At 34.4% G+C, this 25,397-nt stretch overlaps 1 protein-coding gene across 4 annotated transcripts in view; it reads left to right on the forward strand.

The window, feature by feature from the left end:
- Positions 1-25,176, forward strand: part of LOC117119227 (short transient receptor potential channel 4-like) — a 69,647-nt gene extending 44,471 nt beyond the window's left edge. For 2 of the 4 annotated variants that reach the window (XM_033264033.1, XM_033264034.1), the window contains exons 5-12: positions 3,839-3,978; positions 10,670-10,779; positions 11,534-11,758; positions 12,198-12,393; positions 13,865-14,053; positions 15,259-15,300; positions 15,758-16,923; positions 17,943-25,176. In XM_033264033.1, coding sequence (XP_033119924.1) covers positions 3,839-3,978; positions 10,670-10,779; positions 11,534-11,758; positions 12,198-12,393; positions 13,865-14,053; positions 15,259-15,300; positions 15,758-16,923; positions 17,943-18,123 — 2,249 coding nt within the window. In that variant the 3' untranslated portion in view covers positions 18,124-25,176. The remainder of the gene's footprint in view (positions 1-3,838; positions 3,979-10,669; positions 10,780-11,533; positions 11,759-12,197; positions 12,394-13,864; positions 14,054-15,258; positions 15,301-15,757; positions 16,924-17,942) is intronic. The other 2 variants (XM_033264035.1, XM_033264036.1) reach the window with 2 other exon arrangements.
- The last annotated feature ends 221 nt before the right edge of the window (positions 25,177-25,397 follow it).

A 25,397-nucleotide genomic window follows, 5' to 3' on the forward strand; every position in this document is an offset into this window, starting at 1 on the left:
TATATAAACTAATAAGAATAAATAAATAACCTAGTGGCACGCAAATCTAAAACACTCTATTATTCTAAAACAGTACGAAGTATAATATATAGTAGTATAGTACTGTGTACTAAGGTAAAATATGTACGATTTCTTCAAACTCTGGTACCATTTCGCCGACGGTTGTCGACCGACGCTATTCCACGGAGAACGCAAATCGATGATGCTTGCGCAACGGATGGTTTTTAATGAAAAACTTTTCAGTGTGCCATCGACAATCAGCAAACGGCGTCGCGCCGACACGGTCTCCAAAGCGTCACCACAGAGGAGCACAGAGCATCCACGTTATATCGTGTCTAGATCTGAAATGAAATCTATTCTTATTCAATTCATAGCATCTTCCGTTAAGTATTTAGTAGACAACTAAAGCAATGTTGAAAGGCATAAAACCACCCAATCTTTGATAAGTTTTAATGGTGCGATCTGGCATACGAATGTGGAGTATAGATTACAGATAACTAATAATAATAAATAAACGCTTATGATAGTAAATTAATGCCAAACAACAAAATGGTATGCTATTTATTAATAGTGTTATTGTGTAGTGATTTCTAACACAACATTTCCTGAGAGTGGACAATACATCAAGTAATTTTCGTGTCTTGAATCTTAAATTTAAGACCTGTCATCAGTGTTTGTACTCTCGTACGTGCGAGACAGGGGAAGTAATGATTGTCTATGCTGTGACCTACAAAAAACTAAGTTGAAACAAATAATAAGATTATTAAAATATTCTGATCGATAATCATACTTTACAACAGTAGACTAGTCGAAAGGTGATTGTACATTTGATGCGAATCAATTTATTATGCTCCATAATTAAGGGAATGTGGTTACGCCACATATCCAGTTAAGTTGTCTGCTCCTTAGGCTAAATCTGAAATATTGGTGATGTGAATCTTCTCTTTCTTCTCTTCTCTTATATATTATCTAATTGTCTAACATTCAATGAATCAAAATAATGCATGAGTTGAATTATGCATTGGAATATTCAACCTAGGAATTTTATTCTATAAATAACACCCCACACCAGATATCTCAGACCTATTGATCTGTATCAAACTTTCTAGAAAACATCATTAGATTTTGGTGACGATTCGGAGTAGGGTGGGGATATGAGGACCATTTAAAGAGAAACGTCCCAGACTAGGTATTTCAAAATCTAATCAACTGGTCTGAACGAAACCCACTGATGAAACCTTCTGGAAAAGTTAAAAAAGTTACAAGAAATTATTTCATTCTGGTGATGATCCAGATTGGGGTATGAATTTGGAGGTCATTTAAAGTGCTGAAGTTCTGGACCTAAATATCTCAAAACTCATCAAAGATTTAAATGAACCTTTTTAGAATGGTTTGACATAACAGAAATAATTAAATACTGGTGATGATCCGAAGCAGAGTGTGAATATGAGGACCATTTAAAGGGAACTTCCCGCACTGAAATATGTAAAAAAAAAATCTTGAAACATTTCTTATGAATGGTTCGTTATGGCACAAGGGAAAAGTATGCCATTTTGGTGACGTTCCGGAGGCATTATGTTTTTTCCCATACAGTTGCGGCAGAAATTATAGAGGGTGCTATTTTAGGTCAGTTAGGAGAACTGATATACATGAATATGCATACATACTCCCCCCCCCCCACTCGCGAAACAGAGTCAGTGGTGTATCGATTTTTATGCGTGGATATGAGCTATGTATAGAGTCACTAGGCCAAAATATCTTAAATAAGCCTTGATAGTCAATCTATGTGTAAACATTGTAGTACTAGATTAGACACATTCTATGTAGGCCATCAGCATGGTTTTCGAAAGTATAAAAACAAAACGGAGAAGATTGAATCTGGTACCGTATATGAGGCCCAGGCCCACAGTTAGGCTTATACAGTATGACGTGTGTGTTCGTAGCAATTGTATGCTCCCTATTAGAACTTAGTAGTACTGATTCTGAAGGACGTTTAGAAATGTTGGGAAACAAATTACTAGTACTTCGGACACAGTTTACTTACCATAGTACAATTAATTTTTTTTTTTTTTTTTTTTTTTTTTTTTTTTTTTTTTTAATGAGAATAAATCTCTGCCTATTAACAGACAGTGAGCGTTTCTATAATATATATTCTTTTGCATGGTTCATTGGTTGGTAACAATTAAGGATTTTTGTAGAACCGTCTGTAAATCAAAGCTATTTTTACTTCCATCTGATTTTGATCGTTTTAAATATAAAGCTATTCAATATTTAATTGTGTAGACACAGCTTAAACAGTACGTCATATCGTGTGTAGGCCTATAGTATATCGTAAAATTAGTGTTTATAATATACCTGCTTGCTATAATCTATGCCTTTATTCATATTGAATATGAACGAAATGTTTGTAAGAAGTCAACATTAAAACAATACACAGAATTGTACCTGTGTGTCCGAGCATTTATAAACGTTTTTCCTTTAGAATCAGTAGTATCAGCTAGTTAATTATTGCTATACTTTACACACTCAAATAATCGACCAGAAATTCAACGCTGCTAGCTTTATACTTCAAAGACCGTGCTGTCCGTAAAGACTGCCTACTAGGCGCAGGGATATTGTAGTTACAGTAGTAGTCAATTACGGTAGTTCACTCTGTATTGACTCCGTAAACTTTCCTCTCGACCGACTACCAAAAGATTTTGGCCTACCTAACCATGGCGGAATTAGTTTATTTTCTAAACTAACTCCTCCATGCCCTACTGCCCTAACAACGCCGTAGCTTTCATATTCCACACATGCAGCGAACAACACGGGACTCGCAAGAAGAAGTATTAAGCATGCATGCATTATTCAGGTTATCAGTTCACCTAAATGACTTTAAATAGTGCCCTCTATAATTTCTGCCGGAACAGTATGGGAAAAAAAATAATGCGTTCCGGAGTAGGGTGGGTGTGCATGTGGAGACCCTTAACATCGAACATCCCAGACCTCAATATCTCAAAAATTAATCAATGCATCTGAATGATGGTCAAAGGAACAATGATTGAAGGCTCTCAATGCCTACCGGATCGCACATAAACTAAAAACGCATTTCGTGATCATACTTATGGACGCTCGCTTTGTAAGCGGCAGGTCCCAGGTTTCAAAAGGAAACGTTAAACAGTGCGTGGGAAGATACAAGGAAGAATGATGATGTGGGCTGAGGAAAATGGTGAAATCTATTGCCTCAAGGTGATGTGGAGACCGTAGCCTACTTATAAGTGTAACAGTGCCACGGACTCGTGCGTTTAAAACTTTGGTGCCAGGCAGACCTCATAGAAAGGCCATACACTCCAGGATCCAAAACCGTCGTAAATTACGTGTCTGAATTAAAACCCATCTGCTAAATGTAGGCCTGTTATCCAAGAAACTCATGACGGCATTCCCAATTTTTTCCGTTTTTATCGGATCACAAACTTCTAATACTAGGCCTAATCGTTCAATCTACAGGCGGCATTATGCATACAACATATTTCTCGGGGTTTTTTTTCACTTCTGCGTTCACGTGTCTTCCTCATCTAGGTCTAAAATTACTTCTTTGTCTACGTACCCGGGCCATTCGGTTTTATACGAATACAAGGATAGTAATAATGCTATGAATTTTCTCAGAACCAGCCTAATCCTATGCATTACAATGGCCTGCCGCTGAACTCGGATGGATAAATTTGGTTAAAAGCGTCTACGAGATTCATAATTTCAAATATGTGATATTATGGAAATGAGTATGCTAAATCAGTTCTCAAATTATATAAATTTGGTAAATTTCTCCTTTAAATCTTCATTTGATTTTGTGCGACAGGTTACATTTGGGCTGAAGTTAAGGAATTATGGAATAACGGTCTAATTGAATATATGGGCGATTGGTGGAATATACTCGACTTCATGACTAATTCATTATATATGGGAGTTATTGGATTACGTGTCACCGCTTACTGTTTGGTGAGTATTAAATATCTTCATATTATTAAAGTGAAAAGTAAGGTGTTGTCACAAAATGAGTTTTGTGGTACCATAAAAAAGGAGTTACTGATATATTTGAATATAATACATGACATATTAACTTTATTTTGGTATTTGAATTAGGTTCTAAGGTTGAGCACAACATGAGAAATACCATTTTAAAATTCAGATGTCTGAAAACATCGACTTTAGAGAAATTCGCCTCTAATATAAACAGCTTATATATTTTGTGTTGGTGTTCCTTTCAAGTCTAAATCGAGCTTTACAAAATGTGCCTCAAAGTACATTTAACCTACAGAAATCAACTCAAAACATTTGCCATCCTGAAATATTCATATTATTCCGTCAGAAACACTAAAGCCCGTATTCTTAAAACAAACTTTAGTCGAACTTCGAACTATAACTTCATTTAGTGCTAGTTGCATCTTTAACTTCAATTTGTATTCACAAACAATGTAGTCGAAGTTTTAACTACGACTAAATCAAGTCCTAGTTTTAGTTTAACTGAAGACGACTGGCAAGCCACGACTACCAAACTAACCAATGAAAAGAGCTAACTTTAATAGCAGACGAAATTTTAGAGATCCGGTAACGTGGATGAATATTTAGCTGCCGTCTGTGGTTCAAAAACGTATTTCCTCATAATTCATAATAGACCATCATTCCCTTAATAAATTTTCTATAATAATAACTATATTAGTTGTTAACATATTACAATAGAGAATTTGAACAGACACTGAACATTTGCTTTCTTTGGAGAACTATTATAGTTGAGCCCTCTTTGTTGTTGTTATTGTGAAGTTACGTGATCGTAACGCGAGGGGATTTCGTGCAAATCAGGAACTATAGCATGTGGCTAGCAAAACATGTTAATTTCTCCTTCTGGAAGCTAAACTTGATGTTTCTTTCGCTTAACACACCGAAGATTTACGGTATCAAACCTGTGTATACAATCGTTTTTATTCGTTCCATTTTATCGTGAGTTAGGGGCCTACAAAAAACACGTTTTTAGTGGGGTAATATTTCAAGTCGGCGATTTAGACTGACCCTAGGCTGACTAAAAAAATCGGCCTGCGGAGGTATCATTTTAGTCGAGGTTCACGTCATTTGGTCGTAGTGCTTGTAGAAGTTCGTTTTAAGAATACGAAATGACGTAATTTTAAAGTTTTAGCTCGAACTACGACTAAAGTTCGTTTTAAGAATACAGTAAGACTACATTTTTGTTAAATATCTCTTCATAGGCCTACATTTCTACAATTATTGAAATACACGCCAACGTGTTGGGGTTCAATATTTCGACATTAATTATGTCATCATCATCATCATCACCATTCCTGATGATGACAAAGGCCTAATTAATGTCGAAGTATTGAATCCCAACATGATAGCATGCATTTCAATACTTGGAGTATGTATTATGCTTTCTTATCTGAGATTATTCAGTGGACCTTTCGGTCTTTACAGTATTTAATATACATAGATACAAGAATAATCTTCAATATCATACGATCACTATTAATTAACATCTTTAATTACAAGTGTCTTCATTGTAATAGGCCTAAATGATTTAAATCGTTTACTTTTACTTTTGGTAAAAACGAACTTTCAATTATATGGTGATTGCTAAAACTGACGGTAATATTGATTGTAGACTGTAAGGATTTTGAATCAACTTTTTAACGTTTTTCCTTCAAATTGGCAGATTAATAAAAATCTCATTTCACATTGTTTATGAATTATTCTTTAAATTCGCTTTATAATAATATGCCTATACTAGGAGAAAATACTGAAGGTTTTGCAATTATGGCTTTGCTTATTTGTTAAGTTTTCAGTTCTTTTAGTTCACTGATGATTGTGTGGTACAGCTGAAACGTGTCTTAGAAATACCTGATTAAATCTTTGTTTATTAGTTTGAAATTTGTGTTGTTCAATATTGATGTGCTATGAATGTACTCTAAATAGAGTAATGATGTAGTTATAATCAAATAACATATTTTGCTAATAGGTATTGTTTAACTTTAAAAGTAAAAGTTTTCCTTGATTAGATTGTTTAATTATCTTCGGGTAGATTATTCCAGAGTTTTGTGCCATTATATATAATACTAGAAAAATCAATTACTTCAAATTAAATCCCATAAAACAAAAGAGTATTTTTGTTATTTAAGTATAAATTTAACCAAATAAGAAAAGTTTTACTATGTTAACTAGCCGCCTCAAGAAATATAACTAAGCATTCCATAGTATTAAAAGGTTTCTTGAAATTAGTGTAACAACAGTAAAATTTGCATAATAATAACCAAGCCAAACTGTGGTGTCCAGTGACGGTATGAGATCAAACCCTAATGGCGTGATGCCTCCTGTGAGACTATTGCCGATTCACATCCAGTTGTTCATTATATCTTGCCAATCGTTTCGATCCATTATATCCGAATTGAGCTAAAACAGTTAGGCCTATGTTAGTAAGGATGAATGTAGAAAACTGGAACAACTTCATAAAAATGCAGAAAAGTTGAAGCTAATTTTTTTTTCAAACAATTCATAATCATAATATATGAATTGGCTTTCATCAGCCATCCCCTTAATTGAATTTAAGACCTGACATCAACCCTCTAAGACATCAACCCTCCAAGTTTAGTGAAACCAAGATATCAGTTCTGTCAATTACAAATGTTAATGCTTGATCTTGCACTAAAGTGAGAACATTGGCGCTATCATGGAAGTTTCTGTCGTTATGATAATCATTCACATCTCATTAAAAAAAATAAATTTCCCTTGTGGATATCAAAATATGATAGTATTGTCACAAACCTCAACTGGTAAATGCAACATAAATAATAGTATTGAAAATAATGTCACGTGTTACCTGGGGCAGATGTAAGGGGCGTGCAGACGGTGATCTCACCACTAAATTGTATTGAAAAAATAATTCTTGTATTGTATCGCTGATATGAACATAGGCTTAGTACCGGTAAGACGTTTAATTTATGAGATTGCAATTGCAGCTAGAGGTCCATATTCTTAAACTTCTGTGGGTGGGGCTGAGGTGGTGTTGATTCTCAAGCACGGCCACCTACCACCAAATCCGGCACCCGCCCCATGTTACCCATGCCTTTAATTAACATTGGAAATTGTCTTTGGAAATTTGGTGCTAGCACATCATGTACTGGAATTACTTATACGTGTACATTAGTGTTGGAAACGATTGCCTGGTAACTGAAGTCTAGTGGCAATATATAATCGGGTGTATCCTTATCCTTGCCCCTCGTATACACACATAGGCCTATTCAGCTAATTTCCGTTTCTATCGATTATCCCATGTTTATATATACGTGCACCCAGTATATACGTGCAAATCCCCTTGCCAAGTTGATTTTAAACTGCTACTCATTTTAGGCGTTGTGCCTATTCCTTCTCAAACAACACTAGGCCTAATTACAAAAAGGTCACTAAAAACTCGTTTACAATCTGACTAAATCACATACGATACTAGTCATTCCAGTTTTATCTGCATTTATTTATATATTTATTCTGTTATTTCTAGAAGGGGCGCGATATAGACGTTGAGTATGCCAACTATTTCTCTTCATTGTCAAATATAGAGCACCATATAAAAAGTGTGCTACAAATCGTCCGTCCTTAATCCTGACGTATAGTTCCACTTTAGATTCATGTAGTTTTTTTTTTTTTTTTTTTTTTTGTTTTTTTTTACAAATTCCACCTCTTTTCTTTGCTCTATGATATAACCAATCTATCTCAGTATTCTTCTATGAGTACTTATTTTAATAGTTTAATCTGTCTCAATATGCTAAAGAAATAGAAGAAACCTTGTAGGACAGTAATTCAGGATGATGCTCCATGCTGTGCAGGAATATTGGTTCCATTTGTTGTTGGATAGTGCCAAAGATGCACGACTGACAGCTTATGTTCTCTATTTCAAAATTTAGAATCAGGTAAAAAAATCAAGAATTTTAAAACCCATAGAATGCCAGATAATGTTATCCTTTAAAAGGGTAACACTGACATTTTTATAGTGAAGTAATACAAATCCATTGGATCCTAAGCATTTTCCTCGGCGACATAATCTCTTAGATTGAATAATGCATACGAATTACTGTACTTAGCTTGGTAATTGAAGTTTAATGTTAGAAGCAAAAGATCAAAGGAACAACATTGATGGACGATACATGTCACCATCAATATCACGGAATCGAAACATTGTTGAATCATCTAGGATAGCTAATGCGTATCGGAAAGCACTAATATTGTACATTGAACTACATCTGAAGCAATTTTATAAGCATTTATTTCCCTTCGTAATTCTGTAAAAAGGTTTCTCTCTTTAATGCAAATATGAAGTGAATGAGTCATTTTTCACAAAGGATTCTAACCGTTTTTGTCATTATTTCCTAGGGGAGGAGTACTATTGGATAAGTTTTGGTAGGACAGGAGGATTGATAAATTCCGATTTCTAAAACTACTGTAAATGATCGAATAAAAAGTCTTTGAATAATGAATAATAATAATAATAATAATAATAATAATGATGATGATGATGATGATGATGATGATGATGATGATAAAATAAATACATTGTATAAAAGGAGGCTACAGTAAGTTCTGGTAGACAACTACATTCCACGATAAACTAATTATAAACTTAATTAAATAATATTATCTTTATTAATTTATTGAAGAATTTCCTTATATTCGATACAAAATAGCTGTTTATACTATGATCCAAATAAGGTAATCAAGTAGTGTGAAAAACAATGTTACTTGGATTTACCCTGTAGGCCTAATTGGAGTTTCGACTCCTACCAGCAAGACTGAGTCATACGAGGCAGTAAATGACATTTGTAGAATTTTCGACATTGGCTCATGAACCGTTATGGTTAACTTAACCATTAGATTACTAGGGGTTGTGTACTGAGTATACGGGAAGGAGGAGGTCTCTTTCAGGATTTTGTCATAGAAATGTGGTAGTTGTTATGCACCTTAAAGGACTCCTTGTTTATTTTTATGTTCCATTCAGGTTCTTTAGCTGAAATTTCAACAGTTTTCTAATAGGAACATTTGTGTGAACTGGGTCCGTGCATAAGATACAGACATGGAAACGTTAACAATTATAAAGTTTAAAATTTTAAGTACAGTACAGTCATTTTAGAAAATACAGTTATACGGTCTTTAATACGGAGTTACGAACGGTTGTTGGAAGTTGAACGTCTTTGTTATTACACTTTTGCAGTGATCCCTTACCGCCTCTAATGGTAAAGTTCACCGTCATGAGAACCAAAATCTATATTATTGGCGTGAACTGCAAATTTACATTTAATATACTTCTACTTTTGTTAAAAAACCAAACAATTTAAAAGCAAGCACAAACTTACAAGCATGCCTAATAAAAGTTAAATTAATAGGCTCAGATACCTTTTGCTAAAACATAGGCCTAACCAAGGGATCATGCAGAAAAGTGTCGTTGTGTTAAAATGTTGAGCTCTAAACCCGACCTTCTTCTTATCGAGTCTATTCATGAGATCGTACTCTGTAGAGCCAGGTCGATTTTGATCTTAAAACTCGACATTAAGATCTCGTGTATAGTGGTCAAACGATTGGTAGGAATAGGGCCACGACGTGAACGCTCCTTTCTTGGCCCCGTCTATCCCGATAAGCCACACAAACCTAAAGCGGCTTAATATAATCATAATCAACAAACTTAAATTTAAAATTACTGAATATGTTTTCAGATCGCATACGTTTTTTATATTGAAACCTTGCCCCTATCAATTAAACTTCTGTGGACATTTATTATAAATAGGTTTCGGATACAGTAGTAGCAAGAAACGTCGTACAACAATTATGTGACAGCCTTCATTACAATGTAATGTAAATAATCTGTCAACGAACAATAGATGGCGCTATTTAGTATCGCCCCACGTTCTCTATGAAGGCCGTTTTCCACTAGACGAATTTATTCGCGCGAATCGAAAATTTTTACCCATACGCATGCGCATTTAAAAATCTTGTGATGAAAAATAAACTGTGCATGCGTATAAGCGAAAATTTCCGATTCGTGCGAATAAGTTTGTCTATTGGAAAACGGCCTTTATGTTGTGTTTTGACTCGATGTGGAATTGTGCATCTGTTTAATATGCCTACGAAATAAATGTTAATATTCATATAATTATTTATTTGTGATGCTGAATAATAACGCAGTTACGTGCAGTATTTTAATAATTCTACATTTGAAATTAACAAAGAAAACAAAAATGTTGGTGTCGTTATACTAAATCAACTCAGATGTGATCAACATATACAAAAGTTGTGCTTAGGAAATACTTTTTTGCATCACGGTAAAAACTTTTTATAACTGTTTTTACCATTTATTTTTACTCATTTTAAATAATTCTCTGGCCTTTTATCCTTTACCTTCTCGAACTTATGATCTCTTTGTAATTTTAACTGTTAACATGATCGAACATGTCCTTTGTGAATTTTAAATAAAGCTTTGAATGAATTTTGAATAAATACTATTTCTGTTTTTGTTTTTTTTTATCGTAGTATGATACAGTCATGGCATGGTCATTGATGTGAGATGACACTTTTCTCGAAATATTGTTGATATATGTGCTTAATTAATTAATTGTTATTTTCAAACATCCTCCGACTGTAGAAAACGTTCAAGGCAGACTTATATCCATCCAAATGCGAAAGGGAATTTTGGTCTGCCTGGGACCCCACGTTGATATCAGAAGCCATGTTTGCGGTAGCGAATATATTAAGGTAAGTGTGAGTACAGTATACGGTTGTCATGTGTCCATCCCATTATCATCGAGTGTAGTGTAGAAACTTAACCACATGTAACTAAATGATAAATAAAAGCAAAATGTTTACTCTGGCCTCTGGAAAAAAATAGTTGTCATTTAATAAAACAAAGAAGGTTAGAAATAATTTCTAGCTTAGCGGCTCTATTCTGATTTTGAGCCATAGTCTGTGGAATTACAATGTTTTTTAATATTAAAGCCAGGCTCTCGTGGAAAAAAATTATATGTTGCAGAGAACTGATTTTTAAAGACACACAAAGGGTGTTAGACAAAGAAACTTGGCAATGGTTAATAAGGTACAGATATTGAATATATAGAAACTGGGAAAAGAAGGCCTCAGATATTGAATATTTAAAAACTGGAAAAAGAAGGCATAACCATCCCCTCTTCCACCTTTTCTTTTTCCCCCGTTTTTCAATATTCAAACATCTATATCCTATTAACTGTTACCGAGTTTTTCGTCGAACCACACCGTGTTTGTGTCTTAGGAAAATCAGAAATAGGCCTACATTTCCCTCCGGAGCCTGGCTTAAATACCGTGTCTTTAAGTTGCCAAATGTATGGGTGTTAGGCTGTTGGCATGTTGATATGGAAGGTTATTGCTTTTCCTATTGTATTTGCCTACATTTAATGCCTAATATCTTCTTCATTAGGCAGCGTTAACCAATATCGTTTGTTATAAATGAATTAATTATAATAAACTTTATTTACAGTATGTTACGTTTAGTTTATTTCTTCACGGCAAATTCACATCTGGGACCGCTTCAAATATCACTAGGAAGGATGGTTGAGGACATTCTCAAATTTATGTGTTTGATAGTTTTGGCACTATTTTCGTTCTCGGCTGGATTGAATCAACTTTACCTGTACTATAAAACAGACGGCGTGGAGGGCTGTTTCGGTATTATGTGTGAGAATCAAAACAATGCATTTACACAGTAAGTAACTATTGTTCTGAATGTTTAACCTATAAAAATATTTAGATTTCGACTAAAACTTGCATTTGAGTATAGACCTATTGGCAGTAGATTCCTGCATCACACCATCACAGTAAAACAAGGTGGATGAGTTAAAAACAATGTGGGTAAATATTATAATTTTTATTTTCTGAAATTTAATCTAAATTATATTAACGCAAATGTTGATGCTAAACAGACCAAAGGGCCATATTGTTTTGGTCATGTGCATAACTTAACGCTGATTAACGCATTCTGGTTACGTTAATTTTCATTGTCAACGAATTCTATTTTACGATCCAGTCTAAAAAAATAATACTCAAAGAAAATTCGTACTCAACAAAATGAACCAGTTGAATAAGCTCAATAGAATTGTAATCATGAATTTGTTATTTTTAGTGAGTTTTCTGTCTTTTTGTAGGCTCTTCCAAGCTTTACAGGCTCTAGTATGGGCAGTGTTTGGTTTAGTTAGTTTGGAAGTGCTCAAAGTAGAACCAGAACATTACGTCACTGAATTCGTTGGGGCGTGGATGCTGGGTGTTTACTGCATCACCACAATCATCGTGTTAGTCAACTTACTCATTGCTATGATGAACACGTCTTTTCAACACATTGTGGTAAGTGTACATACTCAAACGAAGGCCGATACTAAATTAATTTCAAAAGGGAACGGATAACTGGTAATCTAAGGCCATATTTGTGTAATACGGCGACAAATAAGTTAAAATACCAAGTTTGACCTTGATAGCTATTACCAATCCTGAGTTATAAGCTTCCAAAGTTTAAGTAAATTGCGTTTGCACATCTTGAAGAACCACGCCCCTTTTTTAAGGAGTTCAATATCTCGGAAACTACATATCCTATAAGGCTAATTTTGTTGTTGTTTTTTCGTATAGTGGATCATTTTTATGGAGTGTCATCAAAATCTGAGACGGTCATACAAGAATTTCTTTTTTTAATCTGGTTGATTTCACATGGAATGACCCTACAATTGGTCAAAGGTCGGAATGTACCATTTCCGGTCACTATTTGAATATTTTTTTCATTAAGACGAATATAAACATGCATCTCCTGAACAATTTTCAATCAATTGTGATTCTCTGTAACCAGTAGTTACCGAGATATGACAATTCAAGGTCAAAGGTTAAGCTTTCAAAAATCGCATTTCTCGAGATATCGTGATACAAGCGTCCAAATCAACAGGCGGCCATTTTGAAAAACACCCCCAAACGGGACTTCACCCCCCCCCCGCCCAATATCTGGGAGGTATATAGGAGCTATATTTTATCTAAATTGGTCCGTCTTGCCAAATCCTAAAATTAGTCACGGATCTCTTGAAAATGACTCTACTTTAGAGATGAGCCGTTTAAGCCGTTGGTCCCGTATACAATATGGTCCATATGCGCGCACGCGAACGCAGTACATTCTTCAGAAAAGAGTAGGGGATGTCTCCCGGTGTATTGCCCAATTCACCAGGAGAAGGACCCCACTGGAAACAAGTCTTTAGACTTAGTTGGTTATCCTAAGTATAACGTACCGTATACTCTAAACTATCACTATAATACAAAGTTGTATGTATTGTAAAAATTTCAAGAAACTAATTCGTTGTTGGCAATCCGTAAGGGTTTCATTTCCTTAAACCAAGTCTACTCGGATACTGACTCTAAACCAGAGGCCCATTGACACGCCATCAATAATATGCACTGTACGTTGCACCTCCACCCAAAAAAGAAAAGAAAAGATGAAGAGCAAAATTGATACTCGGCGTCTTGAAACGCCTTAACCAATGGGGAAAAGACGTTCATACGGGCATGACACGAAGAGGCCCTTTAAACCACATAAAATATTTAAAAAAACAAAATTACCTCTTCTCAGTTGAAAATTGCAATGAAAATATGAACACCCTCAAATTAACAATCACGAACAGAGAGGTAGAAAAAACGGCTTTGTAATGAAACATGTAATTCTGCAAGAATCGTAACAACTACCAAAGCTACAGATATATTCTATTTTGAATTTAAGCTAACTTTCTGACAATGCTTTTTTTTATCTAATTATTTTATTCTCAAATTATTTTTGCTTTTACAGGAGAAAACTGATGAAAACTGGAAATTTGCAAGATCTAGAACATGGATCAGCTATTTTGATGAAAGCGGAAGCCTGCCCCCACCGTTCAATATCATCCCAAGTCCTAAAACTATTTATTATATACTTCGATGGCTCAAGCGTAAAGCTTGTAGTCTCACTGTTAAACGTAACTCAGAAAAAGATATAAGGGTAAATGATTAATTACTTATTCAAATTCAACAATAAGTAACATGACAATACACAAATGTACAGATACATTGTTCGTCATTGGATTTGCCCTCCTCTTGTATTTGAGGAAAATATTATTATTATTATTATTATTATTATTATTATTTTTATTTAATATTGTTATTATTATTACATATTTTTAAAATTTTAATTAAATTTTTAATCATCTTTATCATTATTATCATTATTAGGATAGGCCTAATAATAATATTAATAAAAATAATAATGATGATAATAATATATTTTTTATTAAAATTCCTATTGCTATTAATAAAAATATAAGTAATAGTGCTATTGTATTATAATATTAGAATTAATGTTATTATTTTTATTTTATTTTTTACATAAATACACATGATTTTGATGATATAATTTTCTATAATTTTTAGCTTTAAAAACAGGCCTATATACACATATTACCAGTAATGATACTATTAAGAATTTATTGATATTAGTATGTGTTATTGTTATTCAATCCATCATATTTCAACAAAGTAGGTTTATTTATCACTATACTCACTGCGTACGTCGGTCGTACGACGAATCCAACTCCGCTCCCTGTCCGTCTGCTGATTGAGTAGGGAGATTTCGATTTGTGCGACGACGCGACGCTAGAACGGATTCACTCATGCGTGACCGTCCTACGTTCCCTGCTCAACTTAGATTCAAAATTGCGTCCCATAATCCACGCGACTTCTTAGTGACGTCATTACATTTTACGTCTTACCATCGTCGTGCAATCGAAAGCTTCCTAGTGGCAGTACGTCTGAACGGATCGTCATTAAGAAAGGATCCGTTGCGCCAGTGGCGTATCTAGGTGGTGGGGTGCGCGGGAGACGCACGCCCCTCCGAATTATTACTCGGCCCCCAGTCGCCCCCCCCCCAAAAAAAGAAATCACGGATATGTAGTTAAAAATCACTAAAATTCACCTTATTTTGCCAGTTAGCGCCCCTCAACTGATCATCGAACCCCCCCTCCCAACTTCACCCTGGCGCACCCCAATGAGTGCCCCACTACAATACTTCTAGATACGCCACTGCGTTGCGCACGCTTCGTGGAGTTGCGTTCGTCATAGAATCGTGTCGGCCGACGACCTCCAGGTGCAGTCAGTGAGTGGCCGTCTTTAAACTATGCCTATGTACACGTATCTTTTGTGTTGTTTCAGAAAAATGTACTAAAGAGGAGGGAGAATGACGAAAACTATCAGGTAACATATGACATTTTATCTTATTTGCCTTTTTAGGTATTGAACCAGGGCTGCGATTGCAATAATGTCAATCGACTACGTAGCTAGCTAGCATATTTAACCTACTTTGTGAGGTATAATATTGATTGGTAATTTAGGTTTGCCAATAGCGTAATGGGGGTAACAGTTAATTAAGTCCAGTTTAACTGAAATTTGAATTTAGAAATAACATTTGAATTTATTAATTACGTTATGTTTGCATTAGCCTTACATGTATTTATCAAAACGTTACCAGTTAAATAAATTTAATAATTACATTTTCCTTTTTTGAATTAATCCAGAAACACATATACATTAATTTGAATAGCTATTAAGCACCACCAAGCAATAATGAGATCTATAAGGTATTTATACGTTACACATGAAAGGGATCATTCTTGTATTTAAACATTAATTAATTTCCGTACCTTATTTACAGAAAGTTGTGCGGAATCTAGTCAAACGATATTTGAAATTCATGAAACGAGGCCAACAGCAGACTGGTGTTAGTGAGGACGATTTGAATGAGATAAAGGTGGACATTTCAGCCTTCCGTTACGAAATGCTTGAAATTTTAAAAAGCAAAGGTTTCAGCACACCTCAGGATTCCAAAAGCTTGCACACCCCACTTTCTGGGCCTAAAGGCGGTAAGAATCCAACAAGCAGCTCCTGGTCGTCGTCAGTATCTATGGTCTCATCGGTGGATAGTATCCCGGACTATCTTCTTGGATCTGGACACAGACCCAAGAAGACAAAGCGAAGTCCACAGCATAGAGACAGCCTCCATAAACCCTTAAAGACGGACCCCATTCAAGACGAGGATTACGCCTTGCCAGATTTTTTAAAGGTTAAAAACGTTAAGAATGTTATAGGAGCAGTTAATGAGTTAAGAAAAGCCACTTCCATGAGGAGGAGAATGAGTGAAGCTGCAATGAAATCGAAATCAATGGCTGTTGATCGAATAGAAGAAGAGGAAACAGAGATAACAACACCGCCAACACCACCGCCACAGACAACAGCATCAACGGTAACTCCTCCAGTGCCAAATCCGAAACCCCACCAGCATGCGCGACGGAAAAACGGGTCAAATGTAGCACCAGTACCCGTCAAACCACCGACACCTCCACCGAAACCTACCCTCACCGCTAAACATGCCGAGCCCGTAAATGGACAGGTAGACGATAGAGAGACTAAAGCTGATGTAATTCAGTTAGAAGACATATCTTCTGCATCCTGGAAGCGGGAAAAAACGTTTGCCAACCGGAACGATATCTCCTTAGACACGGATGACTTACCCGAACAACCGAGCCTAAATCCGTCCCCAGAGGCAGGAGGTGAGTCTCAGAGTACATCTGGATTTGGTTCCCATAACAACAGTTTTCAGTCCCAGGATTCTGTTGAGGACGAGGACCAGGAAAACAAGTTAATGGATTCAGAATTCAATGACAATGAGCTAAATACAAGAAAACATAAGGGAGCGTATCCTCTATTAGATATTCCGAAAGACGAACTAGGATTACCTAAGGTTAAATGGCCCCCAACGCGCTCGTCGTTTCTGTGGGGTAACTCCACAAAAACCCAAAATGACGACGAGCAGGTTACACGGTATGTGTACAATGGCATGAGTATGCAGAATTCTGCACTTTAAATGCCCACCTCAATCACTATTATAACCGGATGCAAGCAGAATAACAGACCTAAAATTATGTTTTAATTTTATGTTTGTTTAAGGAATATATACTCTTTTATTTCTTATATTGATATATTGGTCATATTGTATTTCCGTGGACACTTTTAAAAGTCTTAGCCTAGAATTGTCAACAGCCTTGCCTCCTTGTTGTAATTAATTAGTTCACTAAAATACAGCTTTATAAGAATATAATTAATGTGAAATAACAACTGGAAATCACGTAACCAGGTAAAATCTCTAGCACTATTTCAGTACATAACATGTAAGTAATTATTACCATGAATATTATAATATGTATGATCTGAAAATGCATATCTGCATCTTAACATATTTATGAATCTTAACATATTTATGAATATGTAATTTAGTTTAGGAACGATGAATAATAATTGTCCACATCTAGTTCAACTTTTGGACGTTTCACGATGACGCCCCGGCTCTCCAATGCATTTTTATAGTAAACTGTATAATTCATTTCAAATTTGTAAAACATTTTAGACTATTATACAGTGTTAATCGAACAATTATTTGCATAGTCTTTCCCTTACAAACTGATGGATGCGAGTACATCTGCAGTATATGTGGATGTAGCAATCGTAGGCCGATGTGTTGGGATCAGCCCATTGGTTAAGTTACAGGTCTAGGTGCTTGAAGAATTCTTCGTTTTTTAACACAAGCCTGACTTTTTGATTATCATTTCTTTGTCTGTAACAATTTAACTGTGTACAAGCAATTTTGAATGCATACAACCACAATGTTAATTGCCTGATTGTTGAAATTAATTACCCAAAAATCCAACCCTTGCAAACGTTAACCTTTAAAATGTATCGACTCCAAAAATAACTTGTCTTGATTATTTGCGCTCGTTGGCTGATGTTTGCTTCATTGAAATTTCTTTAATCGTCTGATGTTCATGTGTTTTTCGTTGTGTCAGATTTTTCAGTTCCGAGGAAACCCGAGACAAGATCGAAGTTACGTCATTCTCTTCCTTGACACCCGTCGTACTGACTTCCCGAACCGAAGACACCCGTAAGTGGGTGGAGGGTGAAAGACAATGTTTCCTTCTTAATCAACTAACACTCCAAATAACACACGCCATCACAGTTTCAAAATAACTTAGATTTGTGACTGAAACATCTTCGGAATTTCACAATTGGTCAGAAGAGCGCATGCGTGCCGAGCAAACATTGCATGTCGTAGGACCAATGCGAAGTACACGTGCAACGAAGTGCCTTTATAAATAAATTAATTTGAAACTTTTTCAGAAACGAAATCTAGGTCAGAAGAAGCTGTGATAATATATATTAGCTTGAATCATTCATTAGACAAACTTGTGATATATATCTTCTTTTTTAGATGCTCTTTTGGGTTTCTGTATTATGGAGAGAATGCAATGACTAATAACTCAGTGTTATGTAATTCCATAAACCTTGATTTCGTCATCTGTGTTTACCGCAATGTTCTCTGAATAAATGATTTTGCAAACATCTTGGCTTTTCAATGAAGGTATTAAATCTATTAATGATTAATAATGTTTTATTATTAAATCCATGATCTAATAAGTCATTAGAGAAACCTATACAAAACTGAGGTTATTATATTACGAACGGTAGGTTACGAATGTGATACACACACCCACAATGCACTGCGGCAAACACTCATGACGTAATTAGCTATGGATATTGTGATATATTTGGAAAATTAATAATGAAAAATCTGCAATGTTTTTTGGATAGCATCTCCAAAACAAAAACAAAAACAAAAACAAAAACAAAAAATAAAATATACATTATTTCATAATATTTTGTTCAAAAAGTTCATATTTAACATTGATTATTGCATTAATTTAATTTATATAGCTTTAATTTTAGAATTGCTTTGTATCAGTGCTTCAAACTAACTGCTATTAATAACGACCAGCAAAAAATTTAAACATAAAAGACATGTTTTTTTTTTTTTTTTATTATTTCTTATTTCACTGTAATTGGTACAGTAATACTCATTTCGCTCAATATGTTCCAAACTCAACACAATATGCTATATTTTTTAATTTGTTTTTTGGCAACAGTGGTTTTTAATAACGATGGCTAAACTGTAAAAAGAAACAAATGTAATTCACTTCATCTTGACTTCCAAAAATGGCTTATGTTCTGTAACCTAAAATTTATATAATTATTTATCATTCTATACTGGCGCTGTGTACCTTTTCAATTTAAATTCAAATTCAAATGAGATTAATTTCCAATTTTGTAAACAAAATTGATCTTTACCTATATGGATCTAGGTTGGACTCATTTTGGGATTCAATGGTGGTTAGATAACCGCACATGCGCACTGGTTTTCCTGATGTATTAGCGACATAAACTCTTCTATACACTCTCTGGCAATCAAACACTTTCTATGTTTAAGTTTGGAAACATTGTCTAACCAAAACTTTGGTGAATTGTCCCAATTAGATTATACCATCATATCCTCAATTACTTTCAGAGTGCTATGTTTCGCTTCACATTTCGCATGGGAAACTATATTACTAACATCCGTACTTTGCATAGATTCGTACTGTGAACGAGAAAATGATGACAATATAAACCACGTGTCGTCCTGTTTAGTTTAAATTATCATACAGCTACTGCATATGACTATCATTATATAGGCCTACCCTCGAATCAGGCTGGTTCAAAAGTTCACCAGTTTGATACCTAGGCATACGTTTATAAATACTAAAAATGATATGAATTCTATGACATTTTTCAAAGATTAAAACACCATTCTGGCAACAATAAAATTAATCTATGTTCGTATTAAACGTTACTGTACATTGTACAGATCATAGACCCTGCACAGATTAAATACAATGTTGGTTGCCATGATACTTATAGAATTACGAAAAATCTAGTAGCCGTCATATTTCGTCAACAGTACGTTATCATTTTTATATATCCATTGACTTGTTTCATACGCTTTGAGAAATTATAGTTTGCTTATATTTGTTTTTAATTGCATACTTAAGTTTAGGGTACCGTTATTTTCTGGACTGATTATTTGCTCAGGCTGTTCTAGCTACCTCGACATGTACAGTATATTTTTTAGTTGTAATACAATAATAAGTTGCATGTATTTAGTTCGCCTTAATTCGTGAATGCCGGGTTTTCCCTTGCAACTTTGAAGTTGGAGTGGAATTAGAATAACATCTAATAATTATTCTATTTATATACCTTCTACCGTAACCAAACCGCCTGTTTATTTACCGTACCTATCCCTACATAAAAAAAATGTGTATGTGGTTTATTGTAGTTTAGAATAATAGCATTTATAGTTGATCCAAGTTTTTTTTTATTTTTTTTTTTTTTATAGTTTTTATACCACTCCTTATTTCACTCGTGTTTTTAAATTCTAGTATTGGTATTTAGTCTCATATCTATTTTACTATTCTTGGAACCCACGAGAAACATATAGGCCTATTATATTTAAACTAATGTATATATACTTGAGTATATGAACCTACTAAGTAATATATATAGGCCTATATAATATAAAGTAAGGTTGCCGTTAATACTGTTAAATGAAATGATATATAAATAATCAAAGAAAGGTATAAATACAGTGTTTGAATAAGGACATAATAGTACATCGTGTAGCATAGCTCTCAACGAATGTTGAGAGCTATGCTACGGAACATTCGTTGACAGCTATGTTACACAATGTACGATGTACTATTATGTCCTTTATTCAACACTGTATTTACCTTTCTTTGATGATTCGTATATATATATATATATATATATATATATATATATATATATATATATTCATTTGTACTCTCTTCTTCTATTTAGATCAGTAATTGTTTCATGTGTTTTAATTTGAGTTTGTTTACAATGTATACCTTGAGGTCAAGATATGTCAGGCTTACGGAATTTTCAGTCTTGCATTGTATTTATGTTTATGTTTTGATTTTATATCCAATACCAGGTACCAATAGGCCTACACAGGCGACGTGATACGGTATGCATCGGATGTTATCTATGTAAAGTGTAATATCTCTGAAGGGTTTAGCCAGAAAACAGTGAATTGGTTTAGCCAACGCTTTAGTTATGATAGGCCTGTAGTCTATCAAACGTGTAACTATAATCTTATATATTAACTTATTTAACCTAATACACATAAAGGTGTATGTACATTAAACCTCTCAGGAATACAACGTTATGGCACTGTGTGTTAGTTTTAATGATAGAGTCGTGTAATATATGAACCCATTTTACAATATATAATTTTATACATTTATTATATTTGATCAATACTTATTGAAATGCTACAGATTAATATAACGGTTGGATTATTTTTATTTACATGTGCAATGCATAATTTTTAGAATAGATAGAAGTGGATCCAATTACTATAATTGTTTAGTATAGGCCTAGTAAAAGTGACTTCATCCTTTTTGGTAGATTCTAACTACCATGACTTTAGCAGAGGGAAGTGTGGCTTCTTATGGTGACGTCATGCATAATAGCAAAATACTAGCTTACAACAAACTATTTCCTCCATGTGCAAACAACGTGAACAGAATTAGGTACAAGATAGTTTAATACATAATTCAAGTATCGAAACGCACGCCATCGTGTCGGGATTCAATATTTTGACATTAATTACGTCATCAGAAATGAAAAAAATATCCATATTTGCAAGCTTATATGCACAAATACCAAAAGTGTGATTTAATTAATAATTTCAGGTAGACATTTTAAATATGCATGAAGTCACCATATAAGCCACACCCCCTTAGTTGAAATCGTGGTATTTAGTAAATACCATGATTTTATATCATCTTTAATTAAGACTAGTGGAGGTATATCTCCATACCAATTTGCTTTCATGTGACTTACTATTATACATTGCGTAATGGAAAAATTCAAAGGTGTATACCACTTGGCCTCATAGCTCAGTTGGTAGAGTATCCAACGGTAATCGGAAGGACTTGGGTTCGAATCCCGATGGGGACATACGTTATCCTCAAAATAGTTATCTTAATGAAAACTTAAATTTCATAACATCAGATACAAGATATGCTAGCCATTTTCTTCATTATGGCCTGATGACCTAGAGGGCGCCAGCATAAACTGGTTTTACCTTCAGCCGATAAAAAGGGTAAACTTAGCATACAGTGTGGCGTTGTGGTCATTGGACAAACCTATTGATACATTTTTCGAAGAGTGATTTTAAGTCGAGGTACTTGGTGCCCTGCAACCTGTCTACTTTTCAGAATTTTCCCAAAATTTGATCAAAGCGAACTGTGTATCGAAATAGCTTTTTAAAAACTTCAGTGGAGCTGAATTTTGTGGAAATTAGGCCTAATTATAATTATGAATATACAAAGCAATCAGGAGATACTTATTAACCCTGATAAATAGTTAGGGTTAATATTTACCGGAAATCAAATCGGAATTCAATGAATTTGTTATATTATGTAGAACCACGATCATATTGCATGTACCTTCAACATTTTGTGCGTACAATGGAAGGCTCTCTTGTATGTCTAGCGCCCTTATAGTATATATTGGGATTTTGTAGAATGGATTACGCTTGCTACTAAAAACATCGAAACTGGTTTTGGAATGCAAGTTTATTTGTTGCTGTTGTTGTTTTTTTTTTCATTTTAATTGTTTTTTATATAAAATTTTGTTTAGATATGTGCCTTAGAAATTATTTTAAATTCATCCCTCCTCGGTTTAAAAATAAAATTAGAAGTAGAACAGGTAAGCTATCACCAATTACGTAATATTATTACTTCAATTCGTTGTTTCATTTACTTCCTTTTCAAGTAAATGTTCCTTTTTTGTTTGTTTTATTAATTAATGAAAAATGAAAAAAAAAATCACAATTTACGATTCTGTATAAATTAAGGCATAAATTAATGGACGGCGTCTAAAATGTTTTAAAACAATCACATATGGACCCTGTTGTAACAAAACACAACTATCTATCAACATGACATCAGAAGAATTGCCAACTGGTTGTAAATTAGGCCTTCAATAAATGGACACAATTGAATTACTGTCTTCTCGAGAACGGGAGGGAGCTACAGAGGCGAGAGACAGAGAGAGATGTTATATAAATTTGGATATATTTTTAGACGAAAATATGTAGGGGTTTTTTTTTAGTGGCTTGAGATTTTTTTATATTTTTATCAGATGAAAATGTAAATAAACAGCAGAAACAATGTCAGTTTTTGGTTTAGAGCTAAATGTATAATATTGTAACTAAAATTATATAATGGCTCCGAGCGGGGCTCCTAGTTAGGAACGTTGTCGAATAAGAAGATAGTGAGCTTTCGATTGCACGACGACGGTAGGACGTAGAACGTAATGATGTCACTAAAAGTCATCTGCGCATGCGAAAACGTTAAGTTCTCCTCGTCGCGTGGATTCTAGGACGCAATTTCGCCACATCTACGTATACAGAGAACTCATGAGTGATTCCGTTCTAGCGTCGCGTCGTCGCGCAAATCGAAAGCTTTCTACTGTATAACTCTGTCCACTGGCATTGCTATCATTTATGATGCATGTGTAAAATAAATATGTGTGAACACTTTACAGAACAAGAAATTCATTGTTGACAATGCCGCGTTGCCATTGACTTTGATTAGTCTGATTGAATTAGCAAGATGAACAGTAACGTAAGTGTACGGTAACTGTTTGACAGACAATAAGATGTCTACTTACAACTGATATTCACAAAAGTAGATCTAATGACAATACACAAATCCAATTAGGAAAGCTAAAGGCGCTCTTTATCAGTACCGCCATCGCTGGGGGCCTTCTCGGGTTCTTCGCGTCGTACATGGCGTAAATTTCATGGTGCAAAGTATTTAGAGTAGGCCAGCATTACGATAACACAATACTGTACGTAATACAACTTCAAAATTACATTTGTATAAGATGGTTTGTATGTCCCCACTGGATGCCCCCAGCTGTGGCGTCTGAGCAGAGGGTGAATATTCGCTTTAAATGGATCGGTATATAAATGTCTGGACGCACACAGTAATTACTATACGTAGCATATGTATATGTACAGCCTAATGGTAGTCTATTATAGTTGGCATGCAATTTCTATTCATATTATACCTCAGAGGGTTGTTTATATACAGTAACCATAAACATTGTCATGCACACGTTGAACTACAAGATGGTTTTTATACTGACTGTATCCTTAGCAGTAGTTCTGGGTGCTAACATGAGTGCGAACTGCACACGGTATACACCGTTTGATTGGGCGTATTTTGAAATAGCGCCACCAACGCCTGAAAACTTGCAACTTTTTACTGGGGACATCCAGTATGCCAAATAAAAACCGAAAGACTGCAGGTTTTATGCGCCCCAATTTTATTTATATATATATTTTTTCGTTTTGGCATAAAGTTTTCAAAGACTAGGCTATAACAAGAAAGAAAGCCTTATACCGCCCACAAATAAGCAAAATGCTCACCCCAGTGGTTGCCAGGTTTTCGAAAATTTTCATTTGACGAAAATGGTATATATCGTTTACAGGTAAATTCATTGTTTGCAATTCTATGCATTTTGTTCTTTAGATATTGATATTCTCTACTTTAGATATTGATATTCTCTATTATCATTTTACCGTTCTATTAAGATTACAGTATATCGGTACACGTTTTATTGAACCTTTTGTAGGTTGTTAAAACTCATTCAATATTCTGTTTCTGTATTATTTTGGGCCAAAAGCGAAGATTATAACAGTTTCTAGCATTAAAACTTTTTTTTTTTTAAATCAGATTCTCTATACAATAAAAAGATCACAGAATTAAGGTTTTATAAATTTTAAGAATATAAGATTAGAATTCGTAACTCATTTATTACTAATAATAGTTTACATTTGCAATATAATTTTCCTTTTATAATAGTTGTAATGTAACATTATAATTTGTGACGTAATGTTCATTGCAATACAAATACCGACGAATTGAGGCATTATTTTATTTAATTTTTTTTAATTTATTTTGTTTTAAGAAATTGAATTAGGCCTACAACAGACGTTAAATCGTAGGCCTCGTAGAGGAATGTAACATAATAATACTATCATGTCTTAAATTTATGAAATGTATTCTGGTCTCCAAAGTTATATAAAATAAAGGTTATACAGTGTATGAAGTTCGTTTTATCTATATATGCGTTTATATCGTTATAGTTTATATCGTTATAAACGATAGAGTATAGGCCTAGACTAAACTATGTTTTAAACTAATCTGTGTTTATCATATTTACGGTACTGTATACCCCCAGCTATAAACATTTCTTACTATACTGCTCTTGCGCAGATATACTTTATGCTAGGGGTGGTTAAATTCCTCTGTAAAATAGAAAGTGTTAAC

This window comes from Anneissia japonica, unplaced genomic scaffold, assembly GCF_011630105.1.
Source record: "Anneissia japonica isolate Jap-2015-1 unplaced genomic scaffold, ASM1163010v1 scaffold2692_len624387_cov171, whole genome shotgun sequence".
Lineage (NCBI taxonomy): Eukaryota > Metazoa > Echinodermata > Crinoidea > Comatulida > Comatulidae > Anneissia > Anneissia japonica.